The following is a 20,731-nucleotide window of genomic DNA, read 5'->3' on the forward strand; positions in this document are numbered from 1 at the left end:
ATTACTATCATTATCCCAGCATGTATGAAAGAAAAAAAAAACACGACCAGGCCAGCAAAATGTATATACTTGACAAAACGTACAAATACGCAGAAAGGCAACCCCTGAATTTAATGACAAACTTTTAGGTGAAGCAAATTATGAGGGAAAAGAGCTGAATCATAAGTAAGCCACATGACAAATAAAACTGGATCAGTTACTAAGTGAGCAGACAGCAGCATGAAGTATCACATCCAGCACAAATAATGATTGCAGATATAAGTGAAAAGTGCTGGATATGACAATTACAGAGAGACAGTATAATGAGAAAGAAAGAGAAATAATCCCTTTTGTTACATATCCATTTGCTCAACAGTGATAGAGAGGCTGTCAGAATCCCAATATTGATATTTCCCAGCAAGGAATTGTCTTTGTGGCAGGAACTCCACAAGTTGTTGGAAAAGAAAAGTTGAGAACTATCACCTATATGAGAACAAGCTGCCTCCAGAAGACCGAGCTGACAGTTTTTTGGAACGAAAACAATAGTGAGAGAGCTAAGAGGGGAAGGCCAGGTTTCCGTCATATAAACACGCTGCACAAAGCACTCATGTGATGCCACACCGTGGAAGAGCTCGGTCACGCCAAGCCGAATAAGCCTGCAACATATCTCAGATACCAGACTCGAAACGGCCAAGAAAAAAAAAGGCAGAAGTGAAACAACATTTGCAGGATGTGAAAGCGTGCATGCCCCCTGCTACCTCAGAAGACTGTGGCGTGCCCAGGGGGCTGGATTGGTTTCATTACCGCATGAGAAACTTCTTGCCAAACGGTAGATTTCATCCGACTTCTGTTGTGCAACGCTGTAGGTTGCCGGGAAAAAAAGGGGGTACTACCACCCCGAGCGGATTCAATTCACCAGCTGTGGTGAACCTGCTAAAACTCACTAGAAACCACTCTCTGCAAGGGATACCTTCTCTTTTTGCGTCGCTGAAGACACGGAATCACACGGATCTTGAAGGCTCTGGAACCATCAGCCTCATGATTTGGCATTCTGTAAAGTTTTCTGCTCCTCCCCCAGTATCCGGAGGACTATGTAGCTGGATAACATTGCCGAAAAGCACAGAACTCAGAAGAAAAATTGCTGGAATATGTACGAATATAATTATTACGCTTCTGCCAAAGACCATGACAAAATCTTCAATAAAAATGGAGAGAATTCACTCTAATGGGCAATTTGGAAGAAACAATTTCCTGTAATACGATTTCATTAGCCAAAAACGCTCATAATATGACAAGGTCTTTGGTTCCAGCTTTGACACCAGAGATCTTGAACGTACTAACGATGAGTAATACTAAACAGAGCCCACAATATTGCACTTTTTGATTGTACAGGAGTACTAAATTGAGCACCGCTATATTGTAATAGCAGCAATTTTCATTGAAAGAGCTGCTTGGAAGGGATTACGAGCCAGAACAGGCACATTTTTGTGGCAGAAGAAGTGCCCCCGACTTTTCAAAGTAAAAAGACTCATTGTGAATCACAGCTCTTCAGCTCAGCGGGGAGAATGTGCTAACGTTTCCTGGAAGAATCTGACCATATATAATAACTCTTTCATGGCATCTGCACAAGTGTCGTGCTTGTAAATATTGAGGCTTCCCTTAGTGCTTTTCTCTTCTTTTCCTCTCAAGGCTAAATGAGAATCAGATTTAGCACCTCGTGTTTCATAAGCACCAGAATCATTTTTTAGTGTATGCTTTAGTTATGCGTTAGTCATTGAGAAGCAATGGCATTGTTTTTTCCAAGTTGTCTCATTTGGGAATCAAGATTTAGTGATGGCTGGTTGCTGTAGTCTAAACCTTCTTACAATCATATCATTTGAACAGAATTATGCATTGCAAGAGAAAACACAACATTAGGCATGGAATAAAAAAAGCTATGCTGTACTCCAAATTATTGTAGATAACTCCCTGGCTACTCCATTCATAGTTCTTCTGTGACACACTACAGATTTTTTAGAGGAAGACAGTTAGGCGGCTTGCAATAAGTCCAAGCAGACTGACTTGTAGAGTCCACAGGAAAGCAGTATGAAAACCACTGCTGTAGGTCACCAGAGAGAGACACCTCACTGTCAGGACATTTGTATTCACTTAAACTTTTACGACAAAGCTAACATGTCAGATGCTCCGCTCCAAGGAGTAAGAATGATACAAACTCCACCCAGAACATGCCCCAGGGCAGACTCCGAGCCAGGATCCACACGCTGTGAGGCTGAGAGCGCCAAACGCAGTGCCGCTGCCACCCACATGTCCGTACACACACCATCGAAAGAGAAAACAACAAAATCTGGGGCAGAGTAAGGGTCTACAGCAGTGGTTCCCACTTCCCAGTGGGCCTGGGGACCCACGCACCAGCTGAGCCCTCAGTTTCACAATCAAAGCCTTCAGTGGCTTAATAATAAAGAAGATTCATCAAAACTGGCTGTTCCCAGCTCTAAAACATGCTGGAGCTTTAACAGCAACGTCTTAGATCAAGTAAGGCTCCAGGGATCTCATGAAGGCGGGCAGGAATGAAAACCAGCAGGTGTGTTGGTCACCAGGACCAGGACTGAGGAGCCACCGGAGCACATGGACGACGAAGCTGAAAGCAGGCTCGGATCAGATGGTCCCCCGGCGTCTCCCAGCACCTCCTCACCTTCAATGATCTTCTGCTGCTGCTGCTTTATCTCCCCAAAGCCCAGACCCCGGGTCTCCTCGGGCTCATTGATCAACCAGGGGTTCCCCAGTCCCGCCGGGTCCATTCCTCCAGTCAGGAGACTGGACCTGTCACAACAACACAGGGCAGAGCCAACTTACTTTACATCTATCAGCTGAGGTCACTTGGCTTCTTTTATTTTTTGGCCATTAAGAAATAAATCTGGCAAGGTCTTTGAAGTCAAGAATTTATGAAACAAAATGAACACACAAGACACAAAACTAGCATTTCTGGACTACTACATACAGTTTTAGCGTGTTCCAAATCCCAGATCAGTGTATCTCACCTCCCACAGCCAGTTCCCAACATTGCCCCATGATAATACGGGTAGACAGAAATCTTGATATGGAAATGTTTGCAGAAGTTAAGCAATTCTCCACCAGGTAGGGACACACTTTAAACTGATGCTGAGACAACCTTTGGTACCAATCCAAAAATACATCCAAGCACAAATACAAATGACAAACTTTGCCTGGCAGGTTTAAAAGAAAAAACAAATATTTTCTCAACCATGAAAATATGCCTCATTTACCCTAAATTTAAGCTACGTTCCTTCAGTAACCCAATAGGTTTCAGCTCATCAGCAAAGATTCCAGGTGGTCAAGACTGCTTGCTCACTCTTGCCTTTTTGCTTCTTTGTGGTCTGTCTTAAATACAGCATTCGTCACATGGGATTCTGGCTGGCAAAATACAAAAAACTTCCTTCATTCTACGATTATCAATAAACTGAGGTCTGCCCATCTGATAACTGAAGCAACACAACATCTAAAATCTGTGACCTCAGCTGAATTCATAGAATCACTAGTGGTGCATGAAGTGGCTTCATTCCTACAGTATATGTAATGCATTTTGGGATCTTTTGGGATAAAAAAAACACTTTATAAATGTAAGGAATATTATAGAGTGACATTCTGCTTCATGCATTGCATTACCATTACAAGACCAATGTTGATGGGGGATTTTTTCAATGCTGGTGACACTTTATAATAATAATAATAATAATTAATAATTGCTTACACATATAGCGCGTTTCTGGACACTCCATTCAAAGCGCTTTACAGGTAATGGGGATCCCCTCTACCACCAATGTGCAGCATCCACCTGGATGATGCAATGGCAGGCATATTGCGCCAGAACGCTCACCACACATCAGCTATTAGTGGGGAGGAGAACAGAGTGATGAAGCCAATTTATAGATGAGGATTATTAGGAGGCCATGACTGGTAAAGGCCAGGGGTAAACCTGGCCAGAACACCAGGGTACACCTTACTTTGTTCAAGAAATGCCCTGGGATTTTTAATGACCATAATCAGGACCTTTTTACAGTATGGTGTCCCAGTCACTATACTGGAGCATTAGGACCTACATAGACCACAGGGTGAGCACCCCCTGATGGTCCCACTAACACCTCTTCCAGTAGCACGTTTTTCCCAGGAGGTCTCCATCCAGGTACTGACCAGGTTCAAACCTGCTGAGCTTCAGTGGGCTGCCAGTGGTGAACTGAAGGGTGATATGGCTGCTGAAGTCTGGTGAAAAATTCACGTTCTGCAATCTCAAAAGTTACCACTTTTATCCAAACAACTTTCTCTCTAATCTCTAATCATTCAATTTTATTTTTTTCAGATGTAGTATTAATTATAATTTAGTCTTTTTAAGAGAAAATTTTCCTTTCGAAGGAAACATTTCCGAACTTCTGCATTTTTGCCTGAATTAAAAAAAAATCTAAAGGATTTTGTAAACAGTGCTGTTAAATTAGCATCAGGCCTCGTGGTTTCGGAAGAACTTAAAACTGACAGAAATGCAGACTAAAGAAAGGCCTGTTGTGTTATATTAAGAATGTAATGTGGTTTTCTGCTATTCTTATGCTAATCAAGAAAAGCTGCATCCAAACCTTAAAGCTGTCTTGCCGAAGGACCTAAGTATCTATCTGAAATCATTCAGGAAGAACTAAGACTGTATGTGTGCTCCACCTACTGGTCAAAGAGAAACAGGAATATTTTTCCAAGTATTGTAGGCACAAGGGGGTTAGTATATTGTACTGACTTTTCAAAGGGCTTTTATTGTTCACTTAATTGTTAAGGATGGACAGTGATCATGAAAACCCTTGTCTTTCAACAAGGGGCTGTTTTCAGGGCCAGTGCATTTCCTTCTTTACTCTCAGAAACAAGAACTGATGTTCCATCAGCCCAGGGAAGGCAACAAAGCAGTGCTTAGGCTGCCCCGTATCAGAGAGGCTAAACTATGCCATCATCCACAGTACCAACATTAGCATTAAGAGTCATTTTAAGGATCTGTTTTTGATCAAACTTTTAACCCAAGGCATTTCTTCTTCCTCAAAAAAGCACTTTCTTATTGGCACGGGTGGGCCCAGGGCACATTCTTTCATGTAAAAAGTATTCTTCATCCCCCAATCCTCCAACATCAACCACATTAAAAATAAAAAATGCATGCATTCCAGCAATTACATCTCAAGTCTGAGAGGCATAACAAGCACAGAGGCAGAAGCTACAGTAGAATATTCCGTGTATTCTACTGTGTGATCTTAAGTTTACTGTGGATTTACTGTGGATAGGGCCACAGTACATTTAAGATTAAGACCCATGTAACTCATCACACTGGGCTGTTCAGCTGATCGATAGCAATCGACAGAAAAAGGCAACAAACTGAAGAATAAGCATATGCACATCTACTGCTCATGACAGATGAAGAAAGACCATCCATGCACAAAGTCACACCATTATATTGGATATATAAGCCTTGGTCAGTATTTCCTCAACATTACATTAACATTCCATGCACATGTTCTAAGCAGGTGTAACAAACACCAACAAATATCACGACAATCACAACTTAAATTAGTACAAAGTTGTGAACACTTGACTATCACCCATGTACCGTCAACACAGTGTTGAAATTTCGACTCATTTTGCTGCTGTTCTTCAGGAATTCTGATGCTTCTGTTACTAGTTCTGCTTCTATTGTTCTACAACATAATCTGCTCAAAACGTAAAATTTTCCATAGTTAAATATGAAAAATATTTATTTGGGGGGAATTGAAATGATTATTAGTTGTTTGTTTTGGAATTCTTGAATTCTTTACGGTTATTGTATTTTGAATTCAGGAAACTTTGCTTTCTAAAAACAATTTGCCATAAATGTTCTACTTTACATATTATACCTTAATCAGCCCATTAAACAACCTAAACCTGCAATCAAAACTGATAACCATTGATTCTCATTTGCTGTAGAGGGTGTGGGAAAGGTGCTTTAGGCATTTAAGTTTCCCAGGAAGATCTGAAATGCAAAACAATAACACACTTCAAACATTACTCCGACTCATTAAAAAGATGTTCCACAATCATATGCCGATTAAGAGCTGATTTGACAGACTGATTCAAATTAAAGGCTTCCTCATTTTGTTTTAAGCAACACTATTGTAGAGTCGTACTAATCGGGGTCTGTAACCTCTAATGAATTCACTTTTTTTCCTCTTGCAGACTAAGCAATAGTCCAGGCAATTTGAGGCAATTTGCAGCACTGTCTCTCTCCAGCAACAGGCCTCTATTAATCAACAGAAAGACATGGTGAGAGGCCTCCAGCCAGCGCTAATCTTTCTGACATATTTGGTAACTATCTTACCGCGGGACAGCTCCTTACTTCCTCCTTCCTCTGATCTTGCCATGTTAGTGGTGTGAAGATTAAACTTTATCCAATTAGCCACCCACTGAGTCCGCCAAGTTAATCAGGCGCATCTGCGCACCGTCACACAACGGTGACGCGAACAGATAGTTTCTGATTTAAAGGGGCAGATGTAACTAATTACTAGTTTTTGCATTATGATCAAATATAAAAGAGAAAGCTGGGGGTGGTGGGGGCTGGGCGGCGCTGGTTACAGGCCTTGAAATTTAGGCGCCATGTCTCTCTTTGCTTAGTTAAAGGCTAATCTCCCAAGAATGTAGTGTTTCACTGGTGGATCTTTCAGAACCTTCCCTTGAAAACAGTGGGTGGGGGGGGACACTTTAGATTATTCAAGCAGGCCTAACACCCCTAGACAAAGACCACACACTGAGGAGTATAATTTCACCCCATTTAAAATAATGTTCTACCAGACAGAATTAAAATCGTTAAGCCACATGCACAGTGCCACCTAATTAATAAATTAGCATTAACTTCAGCCGGAAAAGGCTGAATATGTTTTGGATCTGCTTAGGTTAAGAATTTACGTTGCCTTTAGCACTGTAAGAGAAATTAAAAATACTAAGAAAAATGTAAGGTATCCAATATTAGTTTGAAGTGGTTTGTTTTAATACACACGGCCACCTGCTGTTCAACAGTCTTTGTCATCAAAATGTTTTTGTACCACTTATAGGTCATTCAATAGCATCTGACCAGTTGCTTCCACATACAAGTTCAAGCAGTGCAGACCAAAAAAAACTTACTGCCCTAGTTAAGTCATTCAAGGAGCCTGATCCTGTGAAATTCAGAGGTTAGGCTTTCATTCAAACAAACACGAGAGGAAGTCCAAATCACTGTTATCCAACCCCACTTCCCTTTGTTTCTAAAGCCATGTGACCCAGGTCAGCACGTCAGACAAAATATAATATAATGATGGCCTGGTTCTAGCTACTGTACAAAGCTGTCACTTAGACGAAGAATAATGTGCACTCAGGATACAGCTGACAGCATAGAGCTCTTTACTATATTTTATCCACTTCATAAAGGATGTGCGCTCAGTGAACAGTGTAAACTATAAACTAAGTTTTTTTCATTAAATAGCCCCGAGGTTCTTGTCCAGGATGTGCCAAGCATGTGATCACTGGAGCAGGATTTTTAATGAATGAAATTTCTCTTAACACTGCTTCATATCAGGAGAAAAGGTCAGGCCATATCAGACTGGATGAGTTTGTCTTTTTCTCCAAGTACTCAGTTTCATAGTGTTTTTTTTTTAACCATATTACTGAAGACAACTGATACTGTTCCTCTGCCTTCGACCACAAATACCAGTAAACCAGAATATCACCTTTCCAGCTCTTAAAGCATTTACGCATACACTGTGAATACAATATTAGATTTTCATAACTCTTTCCGCAAGGAAAATACAGCAAAGTACAATTCAGTACAAATTGTGAAAAAAACAAAGGGTTTTTCACAAAAAGAGTGGCCTTAGTGTGTTTTATGACCTTGTGGTTGTATGTCCCTAATAAGACATTAATTTTTCAAATTACACCTTAGATGTAGTGATTTAAAGCTAGCTGGTAACACAATTTAAAGTTTGTGTTCTTTGCATTAATTATTTCACAACTTTTTATGTTTTTTTGTTTAACTTCAGCATCACAAACATAAGAATTTGCAACTGCAATTACAATTCACCTTCTTGACTGTTTACGTTCATGTTTTCTTGCATTTTACTAACAATGGTAAAAAAAAACAATCATGTTTGAAGTCAGTCACACAACGTCACTTTTCCGTGACACGGTGAAGTCACAATCTTAAATTTTTCAAAGTACCTTGAGGAGTCGGGCTCTGTGCCATCCTTCTTAAAAGAGGCGTCTAGCTGTTCTTCCCGAGTAAGAAGATCATCCAAGAGGTTCTGTCTTCTGTCTCCTTCTGACTGCATTCTGGAGGTTCACATTATTAAGGTCTGACTTAATGATTCAACGAGGCTTAAGAGACACAATGAACAGAAGCAGAGCCCTCCTTGTTGATGTACCATGCAAGGTGCATTATAAAATAAAATACATTCAACATTAGTGATGAGTGAGGTTTTGATGCCGGCTAACAAGCTATCAATTTATCTCAACTACATCTCTCTGAAAATCAATTACAGATGTGTGCACCTGTCTTGTCTCTGCTGCCCCACCTGTGCAGGACACACCTCTCTCCACCCACGGAGAGGAATAGGTGATGCACACAGAACCGACTGGTCTGAACCTGAAAAGGGGGTCTCCAGCACAGAGACAGAAAATCAAACCTTTCCCCCCATTCCTTGAAAAACACTGACCTCTTCTGGGCTGGAGGGGGAAAAACACAAACGAGGGAGCAGAACACAGAACCCTCCAGGGGGCGAGGGAAGGGAAAGGATACATGCGACGGGTGGAGGTGGACGTGAGCAGCCTCTCTCGCAGATGGGCGATCTGTTGCTTTAGCCTCTGCAGAGACGCTCTGATAGTCATGTTGAGCTGGAGAAACAAGAGGAGCCCACATTCCTGTCACTCCCGCGTCCAGAACACAAACACATTTTAAATCTTTAGAGAAGAACAAGGAATAATTCAATTACTGATAAGAACATGCTTAAAATCATTTTCCTTCCCAATCACTTCCTAAGATTGGCCTGTTATCGGGGATTACTTTAACACTAGTGTTGTCTAAAGCAGGTAGTCTAGTGATGATTAATTATGATATCATATATCATGTACAAGGTATAATGTAAAGGAACCCACATCATCCATCCTTGAATACAGCCCTCATTCTGCACCAGCAGCCCCACTGTACAGCAGATCAGGCAGAGAAGTATTAGGGGTGAGTGAGAGGGAACTTCAGGGGGGGCAGACTGTGCAAGCCCAGAGGGGAATTACTGCAGCCAGAACCCTGGGGCTACTGCACCTCACCTCTCAAAAAGTGCCACGGAATCATTAATGACCGAGCGATCAAGACCTCGGCCCGACGTCTCACACAGAGGACGGAATTCCTACAGGACCCTGTCCCCAGCCGCTACACCGGGACACCGGTCTTCCGGTCCCAGATGGACCGCTGACAAATATCCAAACAGAGACAACTGGAAGTTCTGATCCAGAGGGAAAAGCGTGACCAACTAGTCCACTGACGTCACCTGTAGCAGCAGTCTGGCTTTCCTCTGTGGTCTCGCATCCCAGTACCGAATTGGTCCAGCTCTGCCGAGCTGCCAAGATCTTACAAGATCAGACGCCAGGCTGACAGTACTGCCGCCACCTACTGTTCATTGCATTTGTGAAGAAAACGAAACGCGAGCACAATCACGACACATGCAGGCACGTGGAAAAAAAACTGGGGTGAGCACAAGGGAGAACGCCTTGCCTTGGCAGGGTTTCCCCCGGTCCGGTGCTGCCGGTTCCGCTCGTGAATGTTTTCAGCAATCTCCTGGGCCAGCCGGCAAGTGGCATCATAAACCTGTAGCCTTGAAAAGAAAGAATCTGCACGTGGATGTGTTGGAACGACAACTGGATCCGTGTTGGAAATGAACCCACAAGTGCTTGGGTTACTTTGTTTCTCGTCTGGCCTGCAGCTGCACCTTATATGCAGGTTGTTTAACAGTAGTTTAAAGAGAGGAAAGCCCACCGGCCCAGTCTAGATTTACTGCAGAACAGCCTGCCCACTGTGCTGCTGTGCAATGGAAATTCAGAAAGTGAGTTATTTAACCATAACCAGTGATCAGAAATGGGGCCTGGCCTTTGTTTCTCGCTTGCTTATACATTAGGGGAAAAAAACTACCTAATGTTAGCAACAAAAACAAATTGCCAAGATTTTCAAGCAAGCTATTAAAATTGCTAGTATTAATTTTAGAATAACAATTCATAATACTGTATTTCTTTGTCCACGTTACAGTTTAGGAAAGCCGTTGTATCACGAATTCGTACTAATATGAATTCTAATTCATGACTTGACCACTGCCATGTGAATATTAATAAAGACCCATAGAAAATGCACTATTCTCACGTCACAGAAATACGACAGAGGCAAGCTATAGCTAAATCTTTTTAAAGACAGAGACAGCTGCACACGGTTTATTAATGATGCTCAAGATCTGTTCCGAACTCCTCTTAACATCACCCACAGTACGGCTAAATGCTATGACACAAACACTACAAACATCCTTAAATAAACACGACACAGAGAACAATATCAGCAAGTTACTTCTGGGATGTTATATGTAGAACTGGTCGGAACGGTACTGAAATAAAGAACAGTGTTTTATTAAAACAGGTGGGAAAGCTTAAAGGCACTTGAGGGGAATATTCTGAGTCTATAAATTAATTGGGAAGCTACTAAAATTAACCCGTTCCGTGCCAGAGCAGCGTTTTTAAAACTTCCGTAGCGCTTGAATCGGGAATTACAAAGACCACCAAATTAAATTACATGATGCAGCAACGTGCAAAATCGTCACCAAACCAGTCTTCAATGTGCAATATAACGAACAACAACAACTGTGATAAACATTCGTCCTATAATCCTATTTGTAGCCCGTAGTGCCAAAAAATCACGATGAAATAGAATGTAACACATATATTTATTTTGTAACAAGCTTACCAAGGATCCTGTGACATCGTTTGATCAAAAGACTCTCCAAGAATTACTTAATTCAGTAAATTTGACTTAACTATTTTGCGAAAGGCTAACAATCCCACTTCCTGTTTAGGTACTTGTGTCATGTGATTATATACAGCTCACGACGAGGGACATACTGTCTAAACTCGTGAACCTGCCCTTTAGCGTGCAGGGAGAAAGAGATTAAACATTTTCTCACCTTTCTCACATCAAACTTCGGGTTTGATGACGCGTAATCAAACGTTATTGTATCGTTGCATCAACATATTTTGAGAGAACTCTTAAGTTCACACAGATACCGGCCTCTTTCTCTTACAATCTTGGTGTTGCTGGTTTTGAGGAAAATAGCCCAAAGTCTTGAAGAGTCCAACTGCGATTGGACAAACTAAGACATAGTGTGCAAGCTGTCTGAGCAGACAGATAACTTATATAGTTCAGGGGCATTTTTTCCAAGTCATTTTTCATCACTTCAAAAACAGGACAAATCCCATTGTGTACCTATACATGACAATCTATGTAACAGATTCTTGAGGTAATCACTCTCCTGTGAGATGGGACATAGCAGTGTTACTATGGATAACTTACTCGCCAGGCTTGATCACCACTGAACATGTCTGGCTGGAGCTGGAGTGAGGTGGCCTTGAGGGCTCAGAGACCAGTGAATAGCACCTGCAATTCAGGCTCTGAGAGGAACGCAGAGCCTAAGACAGAGATATGGCAATGCCCAAACATGATATTAGCCTGTGACTTTTACCATAGACCCATGGAGATGAAAGATATTGATTAGCATAATACATCCACTGGTGTCATGTATGTCCCATAATTGTAAAAGTACACAAGCAGCAAAAAGCCTTTTCCTGATGACTTGAATTTGCTGAAAGCAATACAGTTCTTTGATTGCTTGGTAACTGAAGGATTTTAAAATGTTCTCCTTGTATTCTGTTCAAAAGGCTCTAGTTTAATTGTCCTTAAACATGTAATCAGTAGTGTCTTTTGCTTCTCACAAGCAGATCTTTCAGTATAGACATGTTAACTTTTCATTTCAGCAATTTCGACAGCAGTCTAATATTTTTCCGCACAGCCCGTATACAACACCCCCATGTAAAAGACGAGAAGTGTTTCACAACAAACGGATCGTGTTTAAACATAAGCAAAGATGTACTGCATGAAAAAAAAACTAGAACATTCAGGTTCTTGGAAAACTGTTTGTTGGTCCCTTTACCTCCTTAGCGCATTGCAGAAAAAGGTTCTGCTGCACAATTTTATTAAAGCAAATTCCTAAAATTATTGAAACATCATATGTATTTCACAGGACTGGTGTCTGAACTTCACGTTTACTCATGTAAAGCAGAAAAACAATTTAAAATTGACTTTCGTTTTGGATATGTATATTGACATAGTTTATTCAGTACCATGTTTACAGTATACCACGTGCCTTATCACATTCAAAATAAGCCAGAATATGATAATGAGGGTATATAACTGCTAATTTGTGAGAAGCCATGTGTATAGTGTATCCATGGGTAAGATCAGTAAACACACATCATGTTCTTGCTGAGATAAGCAATACCATTCTGTGCTTTGTTTTGGATCAGGTGTCTTTGCTGTCACAGGTCATGCTACAGGACAGGCCAGGCTGACAGCAGCGTGTGAAGCCCAGGGTCTGCAGGCAGGGTTGTGGTGGAAGAAGAGGAGGCTCTGGCTCGGGGAATTTTCCATCGCACGGCTGGAGGAACATGGAAACGCCAAGGCTGACCCGGCCTTCCCCGCCCAGCCCACCGGATGACATCACAGCCGCGGTCCCGACCTTGAGCAAAACCTGTCAACACGGAGGCCCCGGAGAACACTGTTGCACCAACAGAGGACAGTCAAGAGGAACAGCTGAAGCTCCCAGCCCGCCCGCAGTCCTGACAGTTCCACCGTAGAGCTTGACGGACATGGAGAGGCCAGTCCCGCAGATAAATATTTCAAAAACAGACGAGGAGCTCCCAGCCCCGTCGAGCTCCGCAAGGTCAAGGTCACACTCCTGCCAGGACAGGGAGAGCCGCCCCGCGGGGCTCCCTCCGGAAGATGAGCCGACGGAGCCGGGGGCGAGGAGACCCCGGTCGAGGTCCTTTTACAGTTTCGAGACGTCCAAGAGCACCAGCGATGGACCCCTGACCAGGTCCAACGCCATGAGGCCGCGATCTAAGTCTCTCCTGAGCGGCGATGGGATGCTGTCCTGGCTGCAGTTCCGGAGACCCAGGACAAACTCCAGCGGCAAAAAGCCGCCATCGAAAGACCTAGATGGTATGCCTGATAAAACAGTGGCGCACTACATGTGCTTCTCCTCATTTCATTCATTACCAGGATCTAATCTAAGAATAAAGTAAAGAAATTGAAAATATAATATTTCAGCTGTCCAAGAGTAAACAAGTTTACTAAAATAATGTATTATTATTGTTATTATATTATATATATTAAATTATATATATAATTTGTATATAATATTATTATATGATTATATCATGTTTTATTACATTATTTTTATTATATATTATTTTAGATCTATGGCTGAAGTAAAGAAGCTTTGTGTCTTTGGAAACCTGGTGAACTTATTCATGTTTAGTTCAGAGTTTTAGGAAGAGCTTATCTAATTAAGATACCAATGCAAATATCTTGTTATACCTGAGTAACTAAACTGGTAATCGTTTAATTTCATCAGCTTTATTAATAGTACATTAAGAACTGAGGCAGAATAAGAAACAAGGTTTCTTAAAGTGTTCAGCCCTTAGTGTCTGTATCATATGTTTTCTCCTAGGAAGTGGAAAGAATGTGCTAAACATTCCAATTCTGACCATTTCGGAATCAGACAACTGGGAAGTTAGTTCATCCTCCACAATGAAATACTGGCAATTCGTAGACTGGGAAAAAATGGAGCCTAAATCTGCCCTAAACTACCAGAAGATCTTACAGAGTGACTGCAAGCAACTGAAGAGCATGGCCAGAGCAGGTTTTTGGTCCACAAGCCACACTCTGAGAGCCAAGGCCTACCACCACATCATCCATGGCATCAGCTGTAGGTCTGTCACCCCAGACAGGGAGATCTACCAGCAGCTCTCTGAGAAACTGTTTGGGAAGAAGAAAACAAGCACTCACCCTTTCCCAGAATACATGGAGAATGGCGCAATCCCCATGTACTGTCTCAGCAAGACTGGGGTCAACTCGGTCAGGAAGATTCTCCTTTGTATCGCGGCACATTTCCCCGATATCACACACTGCCCAGTCCTGCCGGCCCTGGTGTCTCTGCTTCTGCATTTCAGTGAGGACGAAGCGGAGTGCTTCCACAGTGTGTGCAGACTCATTGCTTACAATGACCCGGACAAGCGCTACATAGACCAGACGTTCCTCGCCCACAGAGCCTCCTGCATGACTTTCCGAGACCTCGCCAACAAATACTGCCATGGTGCCCACAAGCTCATCGCCACCTCCAACCAGAGTCTGTTTGACATCTACTCAGATTGGATAATGTGGATCTTTGGTGCCGGGCTTCCATTTGAGTACGCCATCCGGGTCTTGGATGTGTTCCTGCTGGAAGGCTACAAAGTACTCTACCGGGTTGCTCTGGTTCTGCTCAGTCTCTACAAAGGTTCTGTGCCCTCCACGCCCTCCCACATTGCCGATATCAGACAAGACATCATGAGCTTTGTAGGGAACATCTCTTGCCATATCACGGTGGACAAGCTGCTGGAGAAGGCCTTCAGCATCCGCCTCTTTTCACGCAAAGAAATCAACCTGCTCTTGTCTGCTAACATGAGCGCCCTCCTGCAGAAGGGCATTAGCATTCATCAGAAGAGGTGAGAACAAGAAAACACAAAGATTTTTGTTCAAGATGTTTTGAGGGTTTCTCAATTAGTTCAATTAGTTTAAGTCTCAAGTCCGGTGAAAATACGAACGCTTTCCTGAAATGTTAATGGTACATTTCTTTTTAGCAAATGTTGTGACCATCTTATGACTTGCAAATAGTATTATTCAGTATGTTTTCTTTTGCTGCTATACCCTGTACAGGGTAAAAACAGACTTGAGTTTTTCTGTAAAGTTTCCTTTCTGGAGAATTTGGGACTTTGTTTTTTTTTAATTCTGTTTTCTGTAAATGATTGTAATTCACCTGGTACCGGGGAGTGGAGCTCTGGTTTAGCTGGCTGGGATGTTCTGAAGAACCAAGATTAAATTCCAAAATATGCAGAGCTGCACGTTACACTTTTTTTCTGCTCTGTGATCGTGCAATATCATATTCCAAATTGTTTCAGATCTGGATTCAGTCCTCTTACCAACATGCTGGTACTCTCTCCCCACAGGATGTCCGTACATCTAGCAGTGGATCTGGATAACTTCAGCTCCAGTATTGTCACTGGACAGGAGATGAGGATGGTTTGGTCCTGGATTCCAGAGCGCTTTGCCCTGTTCCAACCCATCATGCTGTTCACCACCAGTGAGCATGGGCGCAGCCTGACGTCGTGAGTAGTCCCAGCTCTTCCTGGATGACAGCGTTCACAGATAAACGAACTCCAATCTCAAACACAACCCTTTAAAAAATGGTGGCTTATTAAAAAGTATGGGAATCTTTCAAATCAATCTGTCTCCAGTAAATAAATATGCATAGATACAGATCAGTCCAGTATCTTTATCACTAATTTTAAAGGAATAGATTAGATTCTCTGATTTTCATTTTCTTTTTTAATTTAAAAAGGGAGTGCACCCTGTGGGAAATGTTTCCCCTCAATCGAAGTTAAACTCCTTCGCGAAAACATTGCAAAAGCAATAAAGCATTTCATGGAACAGAGCAGTTTTGACAAAATAATAATAAAAGTACATTGATGTATTCTGGCTTGGGGATAGCAAACTGAGCCATGAATCATAGGCCAATGTTGTCATTGTTTAATGCACATGAAGCAAGTTCCATTTCTGAAAACAATGCTTCCTCTATGGGTGGTCCATGCCTTTAAGGTTATACTACAGTTATTGTACTATTTGAAATATGTTTTGAATTTTAATAGGAAAAGGGCCCATTGTGATATTAATGACTCTTTAACTCATAAATCCTTCTGCTTAAAGCATGACCATTTGGAAAATAATAGCTGAGAATGTATGAAGATGCAGATTATAAGCTTTGCAAAAGACAGCTGCTGTTACGCTCGTCTCAAATCTGCATGACTGTCCTTTAGTACACTATAAAGAACTACCTTTTGCCAACAAAAAGCTGTGAGCAATATGTTTAGGTTAAAAACGTCTTGAGAGAGCAAACCTTTACTTCATGAGCTGCCAAAGCTTTGCCTACATTTTGCTCAAGTATGCTCATATGAAAGAACAAACAGTTTCTTTCAGGCTAATAATAAATGTTATTCTGTATGTATAGAAATAATTTCAAACTGCTTAAAAAGGAAGAAATGAGATGTAGACGGTCCAGTACGAAATGAGCTTTTCAGCTTACTATCTCTGAAGTTTAAAAGCCAGCCCCAGAAAGGAGCGTAAACCTTTGGGGATCCAAATAAAAATATGGAAAGGAAGACAAATGTGAAAATCTGAATATTTTAGTTAGCAAATGTTGTTTTTATTGTTCGGATATCTGGGTACTGTAATTGGAAGAGTACAAGACAGATATTTGAGTGATTTCTTCTTCATTGCTCTCAATTAAATGACATTTACAAAACAGGCATTGTTGCCCATAAAGGGGGCGTTTTCTCAAGCCTGGGAAGATGGAGGAACTTTCTAACATCTATGCCATGAATCACCAGGGCAGGACAGTCCAAGAATAAATCACATGACTGTGACATGAGAATGTGTGATTCTCTACATTGGTCATATTTTATGAGCAGTCTTGGTCCATAAATTTGTCTGACACATTGAGGGGCTTTTTACTAATCTGTTATTTAATTGCACATGTTTTAAAATGAAAACTATTGCCTTTAAATGTCAGAAAAGCAGACAGAGAGAAATGGAAAAACAATGTGCCGCTAATTGTACTTTTGAACTTTAATATGCCTTTTTTTTTAAATAACCCTGATCAAAAGGAGTTCTCGTCAAAAAGTGAAAGGGAAGGGAAGTCTTAAGTTAATAGCTCTTTCATGAGCTGACGTCTCTGTCCTCATGGTACAGACACTCACTCAAACAAGCACAAAACCACTTGCCACACAGCTGGGTGGTCTGAGCAGGATGTGGCCGTGCCTCTGACTGCTACAGTGAATGGTTCTGACCAGGGCCTGACCCTCTGACCCTCGAACACCTTTAACCTTTCTAAGGGCAGCATTCCGCGAGAACTAGCTCACTGTTCTCAGCCCAAAGCCGACATACGCATGATCATTGAGGAGGGCTTCACTTGACAAGATACACAGGTAGGTAATGAGGTAGGCACTTCAGCTGGCAACTCCTGTAACGAGCTAGACTGCCTGTAGCGAGACTGGCAATTAAGCTTAGATTAAGTCCTTCAGGAGCCAGTGGTTTAGTCCTGGTTTCTGGAACATTTAGCACACTTAAGGTACAAAATTCCCCTTGTGACTGTAGTCCATCAGGGAATAACACCTGCCAAACCTATCTAAGGTTAAGGGTATGCAACCTGAAAACGAAATGCACTGACGCGACGGCAATTTTGCAGGTTGAAGGCATATGTCCAGATAAGATCTGAAATTTTGTTGCTCTCGTTAGTCCATTGTGGTTTAATATCGCAGAATTTTCTCTCCATGGAAAAGAGTGGCTGGCTGGCAGTACCAAAAAACGTGCTGAGTAATACTGCCTTTAACTGGAATTTAAAACAAAGACACTCATCCTTAGATGGGTGCCTGCATGAAACTTGTTGGAAAATTGTTCATCTTTGCTCCTACTCACATTGAACTTTGGCATATTTATACTGTAATTACAGTATCATAATAGTAAGCGTATATTAGAATGATAATAAAAGCCCACAACCCATACGTTGGCCAGACAGATTATTAATGAGGATTAATAATTAATTTGTGTAGGTTGCCATGCATTGTGTGTACTCAGTGCTTTATTAAACGGAAGAGACAAAAGTGATCATTTTCATCCTTGTTAAAAATAAATTGTTGTTTTTTCCTCAGGTTCTATTCGCAAGTTGAAGGCAGTGAACCGACTGTTCTTCTGCTCAAAACTGAAGACGAGGAAGTGAGTAGATAACTGTTTTTTTAAGAACTGAAAGTCACAAAAATGCTTTGTTTAATAATGAAGGTATGATGTCAAAACAGGCATTTCCAACAACTGGTGCTGTGACTAAAAAGCTCAGTGAAATTCTGAGCTCTGAGTGATGTCAGGACTCCTCTCTTCACTCCGCAGGTCTGCGGTGCATTCCTCTCGTCCGACTGGAGCGAAAGAAACAAAGGTGGTGGGAAGGGCCTGAGCTTCTTTGGCACTGGGGAGTGCTTCGTTTTTACCGTGAGTGAAGGACAACTCTAAAAAATTTAAATAAAGCAAAACTATCTTCCAGATGGGTGGCATGATAGCGCGGCTTGGATTCTGGATGGGGACCCTTTCTGTGTTGTTTGCGTGTTCGCTCAGTGTTCTCATGGACCCAGGTACTCCAGTTTCCTTCCAGCTTCCAAAGACGTGCTAACTGGGTTAACTGGTGTTTCTGAATCGTCCGAATGTGTGTGTGCGACCTGCTATGGATTGAAGTCCTACATTGCACCTTATGCATCTGGGAAGGGCTGCAGGGTGCTGCAGCCTTCACCAGGAATAACTGAGCAAGCAGGGGTGTTTTTGTGCAGCATTTCAGGGAATAACAGAATAACAGAACAGTAGCTATTGTACATTATGTGCATTATCTACAACCAGTTTTAGAAAGACTTTCCAGATATTCACCCCTCCTCATGCCTCTTTACAAGCATGGCTCTTGACCATGCATGGGCCTCGAGAGGTGACAATCGGCTGATCTGGCATTTCCTCTCCACAGCTGTGCCCTGAGATGGAGCGTTATGAGTGGGCCATCCTCCACCAGCCCAAGATCGCGAAGGAAACCCACATCCACTCCTCACCACACCTGAAGCCTCCCCCAGCCCTGGCCACTGAGGTCCCACCTCCTGTGACGCTGGCCGGCCCAGGAGGGACACCCCAGGATCCCAGCTACCTGACTGTCCCGTTCTCCGTGCCCTCTGAAGGCCCCCCGCCCGAGCCTGCTCCCAGGAAACCCCCAAAGCATCCTTTCCCTGCCTCGATGTTCATGGCAGGGGGCACCGAAAGGATTATCATCGGTAAGGTCGGGAGCAAAGAAAGTATCTTCCACTTAGCCCAACACATCCCACGCAGCAGACACCTCCCATCTTCACAGGGGATGTGCTGTAAGAACAGTTTCTGAATGACAGGAGGCCGTTCTGTCTATCTTGCTTTGTGAGGTTGTCAACCTATGAATTCCATCTAATTGTTTCTTAAAGGGTCCCACAGTCGACTCAAACCACAAGACAAGAGGGTGGGTTCCAGTAGACCACTCTCCTCTGTGAAAATGAGTCTCAGAAAATCTTTGGGCTTTTTTCTGATACATTTTATGTCCTACTTCTGTTTTGAATGTGTGGTCCTCTGCAAGGTCTCTGGGTTGCACGGTGTGTCAGTTTTCTACGGGCTTGTTTGTTCTTCCAGCCTTTCTGTCTCCACGTTCCTCCTGAAATTCCCTGTGCCACGTTGTGCAGGTGAACCACGGAAAACCAGTTTTAAGAAAGGAAAATGAACATACAGGAAATTGATGGTTGAGATTAGGTTGTTTTTTTTCTTTAGTCAAGGTGTACTTTGCCAACATGTTGGCTAGCATGGAATAATTTGTGCCCTCTGTACGTGTGTGGGGACCTAATGACCAGGAAATGTCAAGGCAATTTAACAAGGTCCTGGTTCCTAATACGAGCTCAGCTGCTCAGATCATATTTTGATGTTTATTTCCAGTGGACAGACTCCCATCTTGGCTTAGAGGATTTCAGTATTTGCAGAGTTAAACACGCTGAGCTCCTGACATCCTGCTCTCCTGCTCTCTTCTCTCTCCAGGAGGCGGTGGGGGTCAGGCCTTGTGCATTGCAGCTGACCTGCTGAACGGATGGACAGAACACTGTGACACCTTCCAGAACCCCCCGCTCTGCCGAGACAGCTTCAGGATTCAGTGCCTGGAGGCCTGGGGAATCCAGAACTCTCTATAACCCCAATAATAATGTGAAAAATGTAGTGAATAGAAGAAGTTGTTATTATTATTTATTCGTTTGTTTGACGTTTTTAACAACGGTTATTCACAGTTCAAAGTATTGTAACGCAACGGGGGCTCAGGCGGGCGCCCTTGCCGCATTAGGTCGGCCCCTGCACCGTCCGGGGCTCGAACCCGGGACTTCCGCGTCTCTCTGCAGCGACCTAGCCCCGTGAGCCAAAGAGAGATCTCTCTACAGCCCAGTAGCTGTGGTCCTGCTATCACAGGGAAGGGCGGTGACGTCACCCGCTCTGGTACGCCGGCTCTTACACAGCGCCTGTCGGCCGTAAGCGTTACACTCTCCCCCGCTTAAATCGCCGTCCCCGGCGAAGGGCTATCCCGCCCCGCTTCTGACACCAATGTAACACAACGGGGGCTCAGGCGGGCGCCCTTGCCGCATTAGGTCGGCCCCTGCACCGTCCGGGGCTCGAACCCGGGACTTCCGCGTCTCTCTGCAGCGACCTAGCCCCGTGAGCCAAAGAGAGATCTCT

General features: G+C 42.9%; 2 protein-coding genes across 3 annotated transcripts in view; one reads left to right on the top strand and one right to left on the bottom strand.

Moving 5' to 3' along the window:
• The window catches only part of stx8 (syntaxin 8), a 52,588-nt gene extending 41,440 nt beyond the window's left edge, over positions 1 to 11,148 (bottom strand). Inside the window, exons 1-5 of one of the 2 annotated variants that reach the window (XM_069194590.1) lie at positions 11,015 to 11,148; positions 9,785 to 9,884; positions 8,816 to 8,910; positions 8,239 to 8,349; positions 2,672 to 2,799 (exon numbers count right to left, since the gene is read on the bottom strand). In XM_069194590.1, the coding sequence (XP_069050691.1) occupies positions 2,672 to 2,799; positions 8,239 to 8,349; positions 8,816 to 8,910; positions 9,785 to 9,884; positions 11,015 to 11,031 (451 nt within the window). In that variant the 5' untranslated portion in view covers positions 11,032 to 11,148. The remainder of the gene's footprint in view (positions 1 to 2,671; positions 2,800 to 8,238; positions 8,350 to 8,815; positions 8,911 to 9,784; positions 9,885 to 11,014) is intronic. The other variant, XM_015356728.2, reaches the window with a different exon arrangement.
• Positions 11,149 to 12,656: 1,508 nt separating this feature from the next.
• Positions 12,657 to 20,296, top strand: LOC102697436 (TBC1 domain family member 24-like). Its single transcript, XM_006635451.3, has 7 exons — positions 12,657 to 13,321; positions 13,833 to 14,868; positions 15,370 to 15,528; positions 18,127 to 18,190; positions 18,359 to 18,457; positions 18,975 to 19,272; positions 20,051 to 20,296. The coding sequence occupies exons 1-7, from the start codon at positions 12,970 to 12,972 to the stop codon at positions 20,197 to 20,199; spliced, it is 2,157 nt and encodes a 718-aa protein (XP_006635514.2). The 5' UTR covers positions 12,657 to 12,969; the 3' UTR covers positions 20,200 to 20,296.
• Positions 20,297 to 20,731: the final 435 nt, after the last annotated feature.

Source organism: Lepisosteus oculatus, chromosome 9, assembly GCF_040954835.1.
Source record: "Lepisosteus oculatus isolate fLepOcu1 chromosome 9, fLepOcu1.hap2, whole genome shotgun sequence".
In the NCBI taxonomy this organism is placed as follows: Eukaryota; Metazoa; Chordata; class Actinopteri; order Semionotiformes; family Lepisosteidae; genus Lepisosteus; species Lepisosteus oculatus.